At 40.7% G+C, this 14807-nt stretch overlaps 1 protein-coding gene across 1 annotated transcript in view; it reads right to left on the reverse strand.

The window, feature by feature from the left end:
- Positions 1–14544, reverse strand: part of dph6 (diphthamine biosynthesis 6) — a 173693-nt gene extending 159149 nt beyond the window's left edge. The window contains exons 1-3 of the mRNA XM_034195656.1: positions 14378–14544; positions 14052–14143; positions 12891–13075 (exon numbers count right to left, since the gene is read on the reverse strand). Of these exons, the coding sequence (XP_034051547.1) occupies positions 12891–13075; positions 14052–14143; positions 14378–14400 (300 nt within the window). The 5' untranslated portion in view covers positions 14401–14544. The remainder of the gene's footprint in view (positions 1–12890; positions 13076–14051; positions 14144–14377) is intronic.
- Positions 14545–14807: the final 263 nt, after the last annotated feature.

Raw genomic sequence — 14807 nt, forward strand, 5'->3', positions numbered from 1 at the left:
TCTCTCGTGTGAAAGAAGTACAGTTACCTGTAGGGATACTTTTCACTAAAACAGAGTCACAGCGCTTGCCAGTGGGTAAACTAGATGATTTCTGTGGCGGACACGGGATGGACTCTGTTGTAGGAACAGATCCAAAGAGTGGCTCGATGTCCGATATTTGCCCGAGTTAGACGAGGGCGAATATCTGTCATTTTGGGCGACTGAGCATGGATGGAGGGACTCTGAAAATGCATATCGCATGACAACTGCATGTTATTTGCATTATTAGCACTTACTGAGATACACAACACATTAACAATATTTAATGTCATTTCAAAACGCACGACACCCAGCAAATGCATACATAAAAAGTTGGGTTACTTTAAATTTTGTCGTGTTGGCTGGTACCGCGTTGCTTTCCAAATTCGCCAGGGCATCCTCATCAAGCTCTCTGCTTTGGCTGCTGTTCATTGTCGTACTATCCATGATAAAATCATCCGGAATATCCATACTAGGACCAACACACACTTCTCGCCTTTTCATGTTATTGTCTGTGGACAGTTCTTGGGTTGCACGTGATATGACGTCATCACTTTATGCACAGCGGGCAGGTATTGGGATACCCGCCCGTTACTGCGTGCAGGTATGGACAGGTAGCGTAAATGTAAATCTATGCTACTGGCCCAGCAATGCCTCAGTAAGTGATAACAATGATCAATATTTTTTTACCATTTTCTGACATGGACCAATTATCTAATCGATTAAGTGACAAAATATTCGACAGATTAATCGAAAGTGAAAGTACTCATTACTTGGAGCCCTACTTTACTTTAGGATTTAACATGGAACGTAGTTGTGCATGTAGATGGCTCTATGAGACAAGCATTCACCGGAGAGCTGGTGCACAGACAGAAACAGGATTCTAGAGCAGAGAGTCAGAGCTGTACCTCACGCTGGTCACGACTGCTGCCAGACTCATCGTGACTGCAGCTGAAGCAGAAGAGAGCATTTCTTTACACTGAGAATGTGCAGTGAAGCCTGCAGAAACATCACTGTGAACACAAATATACATAAATTATAACTAAGCTAGGGGTTCCGTTTCATTTTGATATTAATAAAACAATAAACTGAACTGAATCTAATCCCAATCAACTACTGTTAAACTCCAAGTGGATGAAGAGAGGAAATGGTGATAACATTCTTTCCTGATGTAAACTGCTGAAAAGACGCAAACTGAGGCGAGAAGGGAGGACGAGGTGTGTAAAGGAGAGAGATACAGATCTGTTATCACGTAACAGAAGTCCGTTTCAACCTGACCTTGAACACATGCGCGTGCACACACAAACCGGGCCACGCAGCATAAAGAGCCACTGTGTCAGTTCACAGAGCACACAGAGAGAGGGATAAAGGACTTGAGGGATGTGATATGACTAATACGCGGGGTCTGCAGGCCTTTGGGGGGGCTGGCGTTACATCAGAGCAGATCACAGCAGAGGAAAGCAGACCAAACACGCATGATGTACGGGTGTCCGACAATATGAACGTGAAAGGAAGCATGATTCCTTTCAAATTAAGATCCAGGGATAGAATCTAGTACTGTAGAACCTAATTCAAAGCTATAAATCAAAAGTTAAGATTTTTATTTTATATCATGTTTTACAGTGGACCTGTAAATGATTAATTGAATAATGTCTTGATAAATGTCTTGATCATCAACTTTATAATTTTGAGTCCAAATTATGGTTTCAGCTACTTAAATGTGAATATTTCCATTTTATTTTATTTATTCATTTTAAACCAGCTTCTTTATTTCAACTGACAAAAGCAGACAAAAGTAGACATTTGAGAACATTATTTTGTGTTTTGGAAAACACTGACATTTTAAACTATTTTATAGATAAAACACCAAACTAATTAATTCAGAAAGTATTCCTCCATAAATTTTTCCACCCATGAATGCTATTTTAATATTTGGCACTCTATATTCTTTACATGTTGGGCTTTTTGAAATTTCTGAAACAAAAACATTGCATGACAAAATATTTGAACACAAAGTTGAAAGTTATTGGGAGAATTCATGGTTATGATTTAGTGGCAAGTTACCCAACTGATTGGAAAATAATCGTTTAACTAAAAAAAAAAAAAAAAAAAAAAATGCTGTTAATCAGTTAATCCCAAAAATTATCAATACTCTATTCAATTACAAAAAATACTCATTACATACAACCCTAATTTACACTGTAGTTTGCTTTAAAGTCACAATAACATAGATTTTTAAATGCCCTTGGGGAAAAAAAAATCTAAATTCCGCCCTCAAAGAGCAGGTTCAGGGATCAGCACCCAGCAGGATGAGATGGGGTACACTGCATCCTGAATGTCTATCAGGTTACACACTTCAAAGCATCACTGACATACACAGTCAGCGATCAGCGTAAAGGGGCCAAAGACAGAGCCATGCTATCATCCTGCCAAAGGAGAGGATGGCCATTTTTTTCCTAAAATGATTGGGCTTTCCTACCTCACTGACAATTGTTGGGTAGAATATGATCTCTTCTTTTGAATCCTTTGAATGGATCCAAACATTCAAAAAGAGTCAAGAGTTTCTCTGTCAACTACAGAGAGTGGCCCATAGATGACACTGTTGGCTCACACAAGGAGACCTGCCAGCACTGCAAAGGAGGCGGGAACAGTAACCATTTAAAGTCATCAACTCAGGATCTGAGAAGGGGGTTAAAAAAAACCCTCTTTCATCTATGCTCAACTGTCATTTGCCAAATATAATATTGTACCATCTAATTAATTCAAAGTGCTAGAAAGAATATTTAAAAATATCACTTTCCAAACGGATTTTTTTTTTTTTTTTTTTTGCACTGAGTAAAGGTGATTTAACAGCTCATCATCAAAAGAAGATTTCTCTCTCGATCTCTTATCTCTTATTTTATTTAGTGATCAACAACACCACAGACTTTAAGGTGAAGATTGTTTTTCCCCCCAGCATGCTAGGTATATGTGTTGAACACATCAGAGTCTGACCATAATGTGCGACTTATTAACAGCAGATATGAATCGTTCTGACAGAATCATGCAGGATCTTAAATGCAGGCATCAGAATGATTTACATGTGTTTACTGCCTAAGACAAAAAAAAAAAAAGAGGGTCAAATGGCACTGATTAGGAAACTCAGAAATAAATGTAAATAAATAAATAAATAAATCAGAGGAACTTAAAACCTGTGATAAAAAGTTATAAGTAGATCGTGAATTTTTATGCTTGACATCACTCGGTGAGTGGAGTGGGAGAGAGGAAGCCTGTTGTTTATGCTCCAGGTCTGTTGATGACGCTGAGAGTGGTAAAGGGGTAGACGACTGGAGGTCTGCAGGCCCGCGAGGGCCCCGTGGGAGCCCAGCTGCCCTGATCTATGGCCCGTCTGATGTGTGAGGTCACAGCAGAGGAGCCCTGGAAATGGGAAATTAGCAGCCCTTTGCAATTAGAGCCCTGACCACAGGGAGAGAAGGTATACTGCACCATGTACCAGAGAGATGGCAGCTCGTGTGTTGTGTATACATTTCATTCTGAATTCCTGTGAGAGGTAAAAAAAACCCAGAAACTGGACTGAATTCGTGCACTCGAAAGAAAACAGACAAACGAGAACTTTCTCACGTAATCGCATGTGTAAAAGCAGACGAGCTACACAGATGAGGACAAAGAAAATCAGACAGAGAGCACAAAATGCCCCGAGGCAGACCGACTGGCCAATGCCACTCAGGTGGTGCACGGACATGCAGGGGGCCCTGGAGCAGGCCTCAAATGACGAACATGCCTTCACACAAAACCTACAGGTAAAACTAGCAACCCTGCACACATGCAGACACACACGTTAACACCACGTCAAGCCAATTCTCATCCCGACCGCCGCCTCCTGTCCACCGTCCCATAAAAAAGGCCTGAAATTTTGATGCTGCCAACTAAAATCAGAGGCTATGCAGAGGTGCAGAAAGGTGCTACGTTGAATCAATCCACAGTGAGAGCTGTTGAAGTGCGGGTCCAGTTAGCTTCCTCATGGCTGCAGGTGGTCAGGTAAGCGGCGGTGTGTGAAGCACACATGTGGTTGATTCACACCTGTCCATCAGCCACCCTGTGCAGCATCGAACCTTAGAGGTCTTGTACATAAATTGCCTTCAAAGTATAGTGTTTCATTAGTTAACATCCTGGCAGATGTGGTCTGTTATGAAGTGCAAATGTGTTGATTCAAATTTAGCAGTTTCAATTTCAATTTAATACAGCACCAAATCACAACTAAGCTGCCCCAAGGCACTTAACACGAGTAAGGTCTAACCTTACCAACCCCTAGACCAGGGCAAGCACACAGGCAACAGTGGTAAGGAAAAGCTCCCTCTGATGATAATGAGGAAGAAACCTCAAGCAGACCAGACTTAGAGGGGTGACCCACCGCTTAGGCCATTTTTACAAAGTTGTTCAGTTACAGTTAATCTTTAAGTTTTATTACCCTCCTTACAAATTGGAAACAGGGCACCACAGTCTTGTTTGAACCCTGCATGATATCGTGGGATTTGACCATTTATGGGGACCTCCTCTGCCTTTGTGCAATATATACACACAGCATAACTTGACATGGAAAATGGTGTACTATTTTGTACAAATCCGTCCATTAATGCTGGCCACTGATTGGCTGAAAGCCGTGGCCCGTATGCAGAACGAATGTTTCATTCACACACGAAGTATCTGACCTGTTCAATTCAGTCCAATTCACCATCACAGACAGACATGAATCCACATAAAGCTCCTGATTTTTGAAAATGACCTCAGAAAATCCTTTAATTCGTGGCTGGAAATGTAGCGTTTTAAAGCAAGTCCCTCAGTGTTTTTTTTTTTCTGCTGCAGGTGCATTTCTCAGAGGATGCCCATGTCGCACTCTGAACACACAGAAACGCTGCAATGATTTAAACTGTTAAAGCGCCGTCACTGTGGTGTGATCATCAGAAGACCTGATCGATCAATCAGGGTGATCACTCCTGATTAATGTGCTGTTTAAACATTTAAAGTGCTGTGGCTGTTGGTGATCACCACGCTGACAGATCACACCAACAGATCACACAGCACTTCATTCAGATCACACCTGATCATGGTCGACTGGCGCTTTAAAAGTTTAAATCATCACAGCGTTTCATTATCAGGTCTGTGATAACCTGATCAGGTCCGCTCAGCCGGTCCACTTATCAGCATGCTGTATACAATGAAAATGGTCCACCAAGACAAAAAATGAAAATAAAAAATAAAATAATGTTAAATTACTCTGTTTCTGACGTGCACCACACTGTACAGTACCAACCAGAACCACTGGGTTGAACCGGGGATGTTGGCAGACGCTGGATAATCATCAAGGTGTGACAGCAGCATTCATTTATTAGACGTACAACAGCGTGTTAGCGTTTTTAATACGACAGGCATACGCTGGCTAAATTGTCAAGGGCTTGACAGGGCCTTTAGATGCCTTGTTTTTCCTGTGACCCAAATAGCTGAAGGGCACCTCAAATTTATAAACACTGACTACATGACATAACAGATTGATTATTAATCACTTATTAAATTATTTGTCAACTATTTTCTGTCATGTTTCACGTTTTGATCACATCTCATGTTAGATTATTCTCTGGATGTTTATTGCTTCCCAGTGAATTCTCCTCCATGATGCTTTTATTCTGATGAGTCTGTTTCTTGTGAATTTCCATTGCTTTACTTCATGTTCATCTTTTGGTTTATCATGCACACTCATTTCATTATTGACTGAATCATCCACTCCAGTGCCAGATTGTCTTGCTTCCATGACTGCTTTCTCACATTCTCCTTCTGTGTTTTATTAAAATTGATTGGCTCATTGAAACTGATTTGTCAGTTGTGTACCAGGTATGTTTGATCTCTGTGTTTTCACCCTCTGTCTGGTGGATCATCCACATAGGCTACTGTTACCTTCACAAACACTGTTACTGATTGGGCCATGTTCCTGTGTCTCAAATTATCACCTGTATCCATGACAATTCTGCCAGCCCATTTCAACCCAGACCCTATTACTGAACAGACTCCTCATTCTATGTTGACTGCCAAAGTTCTGTTGGTTACAAATAAAGAATAACTTTTCATGAGTATGGTTCTCTTCTCTGGGGTTCTCTATTGTACCAGAACAGTATTTTTCTGAGTATTTTTTTAATACAATGTCCAAATTAATTGACTTCAATTTCTTAAATGTGAATAGTTTTGTGGTTTAATTTCTAGTTTCTTTTCTGACATAACTTGAATCTCTTTTGTTTGTGGATAAAGCAAGACATTTGAGACATTATCTAGGGGTTTGCGAAACACTGATCAACATTTTTCTACCATTTTATCGTCCAAACAACTAATCGACTGTTTCCCAGAGGAAAATAGAACTTACACCACTATGAAAGACATACAATGTAAACTGGAGCGATTAAGACACCAGCACGGTTCTCTAATGTCTTGTGCAGCTTAGGAGCACTTCATAATAAGGCTGGACTCTCTGAGAGTTTGCTGATGGACTACTATACAAAGTGAGCTTGAATCCACACGGACTAGTTTGTAAATCAACACTGTCAAACATGTCATAAATGTTAACAGACAAGTTTAGCAGGGCCCAGAGAGCCTGTTCTCTCACCGGTCTTGCATATGTCAGTGGTGGAAAAAAAAAATGAAACCTGATGCCGACTTTAGTACACACTGTTACTGAGTTAACATAATCACGGTGTATTTTTAATTTCACTAATATGTCACATAATTCAAACTATATCTTACTAATGTATGGAGACATTTGAGCCACTGTTACAACATATAAAACATCTGAGCATCAATGCGAACATAAATCAGTGAATATTAAAAATTTGTAGTCAAAAATGTTGTTAAACCTCTACTGTACCTATAAAGGAAATAAACTATGCATCTGAAGATGTAAAGCTTATGAATGTAGCCATGCAGTAAACCATTTACATGTACTACAACTATGCAATTAATGAATTCTTAGTGAGCCAAGTCTGAAATATTTTTAGAAAATAGTCACAATAAATTGATACTTTAGAGAATGTGACAGCTTGTCCTGTATGTGCAATACTGAAACTTTTTTTTTAGAAGCGTACAGTGGGGTAAAAAAGTATTTAGTCAGTCCCTGATTGTGCACGTTCTCCTACTTAGAAAGATGAGAGAGGGCTGTAATTTTCAACATAGGTACACTTCAACTGTGAGAAACAAAACAAGAAATAAAATCCAGGAAATCACATTGTACGATTTTTAAAGAATTTATTTGTAAATTATGGTGGAAACTAAGTATTTGGTCACCCACAAACAAGCAAGATTTCTGGCTCTCACAGACCTGTAACAACTTCTTTAAGAAGTTCTTCTGTCCTCCACCTGTTACCTGTATTAATGGCATCTGTTGGAACTTGTTATCTGTATAAAAGACACCTATCCACAGCCTCAAACAGTCAGACTCCAAACTCAACCATGGCCAAGACCAAAGAGCTGTCAAAGGACACCTGGAAGAAAACTGTAGACCTGCACCAGGCTGGGAAGAGTGAATCTACAATAGTCAAGCAGGTTGGTGTGAATAAATTAACTGTGGGAGCAATTGTAAGAAAATGGAAGACATACAAGACCATTGATAATCTCCCTTGATCTGGGGCTCCACGCAAGATGTCATCCTGTGGGGTCAAAATGATCATGAGAACGGTGAACAAAAATCCCAGAACTACACGGAGGGACGTGATGAATGACATGCAGAGAGCTGGGACCAAAGTAACAAAGGCTACACACTACACAGAGAGGGACTCAAATTCTGCAGTGCCAGGCGTGTCCCCCTGCTTAAGCCAGTACATGTCCAGGCCTGTATGAAGTTTGTCAGAGAGCATATGGATGATCCAGAAGAGGATTGGGAGAATATCATGTGGTCAGATGAAACCAAAATATTACATTTTGGTAAAAACTCAACTCATCGTGTTTGGAGGAAGAAGAATGCTGAGTTGCATTCCAAGAACACCATACCTACTGTGAAGCATGGGGGTGGAAATATCATGCTTTGGGGCTGTTTTTCTGCAAAGGGGACAGGATGACTGATCTGTGTTAAGGGAAGAATGAACGTGGCCATGTATCGTGAGATTTTAAGCCAAAACATCCTTCAATCAGTGAGAGCATTGAAAATGCAACGCGGCTGGGTCTTCCAGCATGACAATGATCCCAAACACACCGCTCAGGCAACGAAGGAGTGGCTCCATAAGAAGCATTTCAAGGTCCTGGAGTGGCCGAGCCAGTCTCCAGACATCAACCCCATAGAAAATTTATGGAGGGAGTTGAAAGTCCATGTTGCCCAGCGACAGCCCCAAAACATCACTTCTCTAGAGGAGATCTGCATGGAGGAATGGGCCAAAATACCAGCTACAGTGTGTGCAAACCTGGTGAAGACTTAAAGGAAACGTTTGACCTCTGTCATTGCCAACAAAGATTATGTTACAAAGTACTGAGTTGAATTTTTGTTATCGACCAAATACTTATTTTCCACCATAATTTACAAATAAATTCTTTAAAAATCCTACAATGTGATTTCCTGTTTTTTTTTTTCTCATTTTGTCTCTCATAGTTGAAGTGTACCTATGTTGAAAATTAGTAGGAGTAGGAGAACTTGCACAACCAGAGACTGACTAAATACTTTTTGGCCCGACTGTACATAAATCATACATATGTACATACATACATCTTCAACCACTTATCCGCAATCAGGTCACGGGGCTTACATAAATCACTCAATAAAACAAGAAAAAACACGATTTAGAGATTCATTAGTTGGAATCTGTGTATTCAGGGAGCACAACTAATATGATATTTATAAAAAAAGTCAACTAATTCATTAATTAATTACTATGAATTTTAACCATATGCCCCCAATTTAGCCTCGCTTCACTGGCTACAACTCAAAGTGAGACCAGATTTCAACCAGAAGCCATGAAGTGAGTATCTTCCAGTCAGTTCAATGGTGCAGTGACCTAATTAATATGTAAATCAGGTCAGTGCCCTTAATGTGATGTGATCATTCCTCCCAACTTGAACTACCGACATACCATATTTGCCGAGTTTCAGGTTAAGGTACTTGCAGATATAGTGGCAAATGCTCAGTTGGACACTCAGGATGGACGATGTTCTCAAGTCTATCCCCCACCAAATACTTAAAGGCTGCGGATAAAAAGTAGTAGTGTGCCCTCTTACTATGCTAAACTTGGTGAATCATACACTCACCGGCACTTTATTAGGTACACCTGTTCAATTGCTTGTTAGCACAAATAACCAATCAACCGATCACATGGAACCAACTCTGCATTTGGGCATATAGACGCGATGAAGACAACTTGCTGAAGTTCAAACTGAGCATCAGAATGGGGACGAAAGACAATTTAAGTGACTTTGAAAGTGTCATTGTTGGTGGTGGATGAAAGGGCGACTGTTATGCCATGCCATTATCGGCCAACATCTCTGAGGAATGTTTCCAACACCTTAATGAATCTATGCCACGAAGAATTAAGGCAGTCTGGTACCAGCAAGGTGTATCTAATAAAGTGACCAGTGAGTGTATGTACTGTCTCATGCCTTGCAGTCTCAAATTTCTACTGAAAACAAAAATATTTACTTACTTATGGAATAAAATTAATTCTCAGGATATACTTTTCAGTGACTTTTCATATTAAAGCAAAACCAACATTTAATTGTGACAGAATATTTCTAAATTGAAACAGAATTGTGACTAAATGAATCAACTTTGAAAAAAATTGGGAAATCAGAGGGAATAACCAACCCTATTGATATTCATTATCATGTTTTGCAGTCTAATGCTGCATTTGACTGCTTTTTGTTCATTGCTGTGCTGTCCCAATCTGAGCGCCGGGATACCTACATTTAAAAAACTGAGGTCAGCCACTGCCAGAATCCATGTAAGACAACTGTAGTGAGTTGTTCTTCCACAAAACAACAATAAATAAATAATGAACACATCTACTGAGGCTCAGATGGCTTTCTACAGAGCTACAAAACAGGCTGAAACAGTTTTACAGATGATACAAGTGAGAATGACCATGTGAGGGTGCTTTGATTCTTCTGAATGCACTGTAACTATGACTTGGGAAAGGTTTAGCAATTTACCACCCATAAGATTTTACAAAGTTCACATCCACCAAACCTATTAACCTTGTTGATATGAGCTTGTTGCTGATTAAATTATCTACTTGTCCATGTTAAATAATTCCATATTTGTGATATATCATTTCAGAAAACACAGCAGGGCAGTGTAATGTCTGTTTTTGGCCACACATTCTCTTCTGTAGAGGGAGTTAATACCATTCACTACTTTGGAGTAGATATAGATACATGAAGCTTGAGCATCCTTCAGATTCTAATTCACAAGGAACTGTTCATTCAACTCGAAAGTGCCGAACGCATAGAGATGTGTAGAGACACTGTGTACTTATGTACACAGTGATGTTTATGTCTCAGCCTACGTATGTCCTCGGCCTATAAGATTGAAAGATACCTGGGAAGACATCAGGGAGTTATGAGGTCACTTGACAGAAGTGTTTGGGGATGTTGATACCTTTGCAGGAGAATGACTGTCCAAGTCTTTAGGGTCTTAATGGTTGTTGTCTTCCTGTTTGATTGTGAGACATGGACACTATCCAGTGACAACTGGATGTCTTTGGTATGAAGGGTGTCACGATACATGTATTTGTATTGAACGTTTCGGTCCGGGATGTTCGGTTCGGTACAGGGTGAGTTCGCGTTGTGTGTTTACATTCAGTGTTGCCAACTTGAGGAATTTCTCGCTAAATCAGTGACTTTCCAAACTCTCTTGACGGCTTATTTTCTCAAAAACGACTAGCGACAAATCTAACTACTTTTCCTGGGGCTAATGGAGACTGTTCTGATGTTTGGCGACTGAGAGTGAAAGTCTCTGTTGTCACCGAGCGGCAACGGGTCTCCCCCTCCTCCGCTGCAGCAGCCTGTAAAGCACTTAGTGGAGGGATATCTACAATCCTCCTCACTCGGACTCGCTCAGCCTACTAACCTTGTTTGCTGCGCTGTGATTAAATAGTCCCCAGACTTTGAGAAGACCTGGCCTTGAGAAGTTATATTTTAATAAGTGATGGCCAATTTTAATGGCAAAATAAATAAACAAACCAAGAATCAAGTTTATTTGTGGTTCTAAATATTTTTAAGGTGGTTTTATTCACTTTTTTGCCTCTCCCACAATGTTTTTGTTTTCAAAACGTTATTTAAAAAGATATATTAACAAACATTATGTTGTGTGGGCCGCTGAAGAGGAGGTACTGCTGGCCCACTACCACCAGAGGGCGCCCTGCTTGGAGTGCGGGCTCCAAGCACTAGAGGGCGCCAGACCCAGAGGAGGTGACAGCTGTCACTCATTACTCCAGCTGTCACTCATCTACACCACCATATAAGCCGGACTGCAACTCCACCTCCCCGCCGAGAAATCGACTACCAGTACTAAGGTAATTTTCTCTGCTGACTTATACGTTGAATAGTAATCTGAACTTCTGTTGCAGCCGTTTTCCTGGTGCTTTCCTTGTCTGGAGGATTGGCGTTTGGTGTGACAGTGACGGCTTCACCTCGCACCCCGTCCCAGATAAGTGGTTGATCAGGAGCTGCACGAGTGTGTGTGATTTGGAGGTGGAGGTGCTCCCTCCTAACGGTGTCTGGACTGTTAATTACTGAGTGTGCGGACTCACACTCACACATCATCTTTCTGTTTTCTGCCAGCAGTACCAGGGTCGACAGCCGAAGACAGAGGCCACCTGGGGACTCGGGACTTGGCGGCTCCGGTGTTCTTCAGGCCGTTGGTGGTGGAGGCCGTGTGGGACGCGGCTTCTCTCTCGTCGGGCGTCTTCTATCTTCGAGCCTGCCCACACGTCACCTGGTGTTTATTGACTGTGAACATTAAGACACGTTTCGTTGTGTAATATCACAACATTAAATTGTTACCTTTTGGCTTACTTATTGTCCGTTCATTTGCGCCCCCTGTTGTGGGTCCGTGCTACGACACCTTCCCAACACATTAATTTTTAAACATTCTTTAAAAAATTCCTTATAGAGTGTGACAGTTTTGGACAAGTTAATTTTTCTGGCAAAAAATATGAAGGTTGGATAAAAGTGAACAGGGCTTCATCCTGGAACCGTTGTGCTGCGCTTTACTTGTGGAAAGGTTTTGTTAAAAGCTGTTTAGTAGGAATGTATTTTTTAGAATATTTCATACAATTGTTGTTTATTTGAGAACATTTTATTTAACTTATTACCAGGCAGCACTCTGCAATTATTTTATTTTCCTGTCTGTATAATGTTACAATAAATTGTTGGTTTAAACAATAAGCAAATTTAGGTTTTGCATTTTGTTCCCATACTGTATCGAAAATGAACCGAACCGTGACCTCAAAACTGAGGTACGTACCGAACCGTGATTTTTGTGTATCAACCCCTATTTGGTACTAGGTCCTTTCTGTGAATCCCAGCATCTGTTTAGTGTGGTTGCCATCCAGAACCTGAAATATTTCCATACTGTGGCGGATGTGGCACCTTGCAACACAAGCCCATGCTCCCAGGCCTGGCCTGAACTATTCACTGTGGAAATATTATGTACTGACAAAAGAAATTCAACTGCATAGTACATGGACATGATACACAAGAGCTGGAAAGCTCCTTGAGCATCCAGGTTCTTCAGTCAAAAGATCCGGGATCAAGCATGCAAAGTGTGTAGGAATTCACTCCCTTGACCACCACAAAGTTGTGCCATGTGTTACAATAAAATTCTGACTGTCTTAATAATGCTGTAGACCTACCTTGACAAGGTGCAGAAGGTGATATAGATCCTCCACCTCGTCTCCTTCTGTCATACTGTAGGTTCTGCTGGTATCCAGGCTAGAACCTTGGATAATACGTCTGTACAGAGGCAGCTCCATGGCTTCAGCATACAGATCTATAGCCTGGTGACCGACTGTCTGGTACATGTAGCTGTCCAACTCATCTGAGGCATGGAGAAGGTGTTTAAGGTATACCCAGATAGCAACCAAAATTACAGAAATACATAGGAGTTTACTGAAACGCCATCTACTGAGCCAGAGAGGACATGATTTTCAACAGCTGAGGAGGTGAAATTAGTGATGAAAAACCAGCAACAAAAGTGACATCTTAAAATTCGAGTTTCTTGGAAAATAAAGTCAGATTTCAGGAAACGGCCTTCTTAAGAAACAATATAAAGTAAAAAAATACTCCAGTAAAACAAATTGAAAAATACTATAAGAAGGTCCTCAGGCACACTCTCTCACACACACACACACACACACACACACACACACACACACACACACACACACACACACACACACACACACACACACACACACACACACACTATCATGTTCAGGTTAAAAAAAACACCAACCAGTTTCACCGATCTTTGGTCTTCATCACAGTGCATACAGAAAACAGGTTCCCAACAGTCTTCAAACTGAGAAATTTGAAGTAGCAAAATAAATACTGAATGGAAACAAGTATAAAAACAAACAAAACTCAAATACTTAAAAAAGTCTTTATTCTAACATGAGGTGCTTTTTGTGGGGGGGTGATTAAAAAACTCCTGTAACTGGAATGGAAACTTTTTCCACTATATAGGTCACGTAACATAGAATGTGTCACATAACATTCTAAAACACACGGTCCGTGAAACTGAGAACTTGCTAAACCTGGCAAACGTGGCTTGCAATGATGTTAAATATTGTGAAAGTGGAAACCCCTTTAGGGTTAAAACACATTCTAAGAAAGGAGCTTTGTCAGGACAACCTTTTACACACTGCTGATCTTCACTCCAGTGGGATATATAGCACATGTATGTTGTAATGACAGTTCTTAGTCTCTGGTGCACACTCTGTACAGCTGGCTGACCCATATAGCTTTTTATGCTTGTACATCATGCATAAACACCAGTAGGCATCTTTTCTCACCTGTGTTAGCAGGATGCAGGTTGGCCAGAGCTACAATCTGGTGTCCAGCAGCAGCACACTGCATCATATTGTAGCAGCTGTCTTTGCCCCCACTGGAACACAGCATCAGAAACACACACTGAGCTCACGCTTGTGTTTCACACCAAATACATCATCAGTGACGTTGAAACGTGCTGCAGCATGCCGAAACCCGGTTATACACCATAATGCAATATACAACACCACAGAAAGTTTGAATCTGTCATAATCTGGTTAAGATGATGTTCAGCAGCAACTGTAAGTAGCTCAGTGCTAGCTAGCAAAAACACCACTGATAATGCGGTTACCTTATCAACGCCACCACTTTCATGTCCTTATTTTCCTGCTGTAGACGCTACGGGTAAAACAAAATAAAGGATATAATTTTATTTAAGGTGATGACACATCATTTCGGAGAGAAGACTCTGCATAGCAACCAGTCAGTGTACAAGCAACACGTGAGAACTGCACTTCCGGGTTTTGTAAGGACCTCCGCATATATGAGTGTCTTCCGACATGCCTGACGGAAAATTAATATATTCTGAGCGTGCTGTGAAGCAGATAATCTGTTAAATGCAAATTTGGGGAATTTCCTGTCCCACTGCTGTTACAGTGTTGATTTTATGATATTAAACAAACATTCATACTGTTGCTGTCACATAAAAACTTGCGTATGAAGTCAAGTCCATGAGGTTATGTTTGTTCCATATAAAGCACTGGCAGGTTGAGATTTTCTCT

Source organism: Thalassophryne amazonica, chromosome 19, assembly GCF_902500255.1.
Source record: "Thalassophryne amazonica chromosome 19, fThaAma1.1, whole genome shotgun sequence".
Lineage (NCBI taxonomy): Eukaryota > Metazoa > Chordata > Actinopteri > Batrachoidiformes > Batrachoididae > Thalassophryne > Thalassophryne amazonica.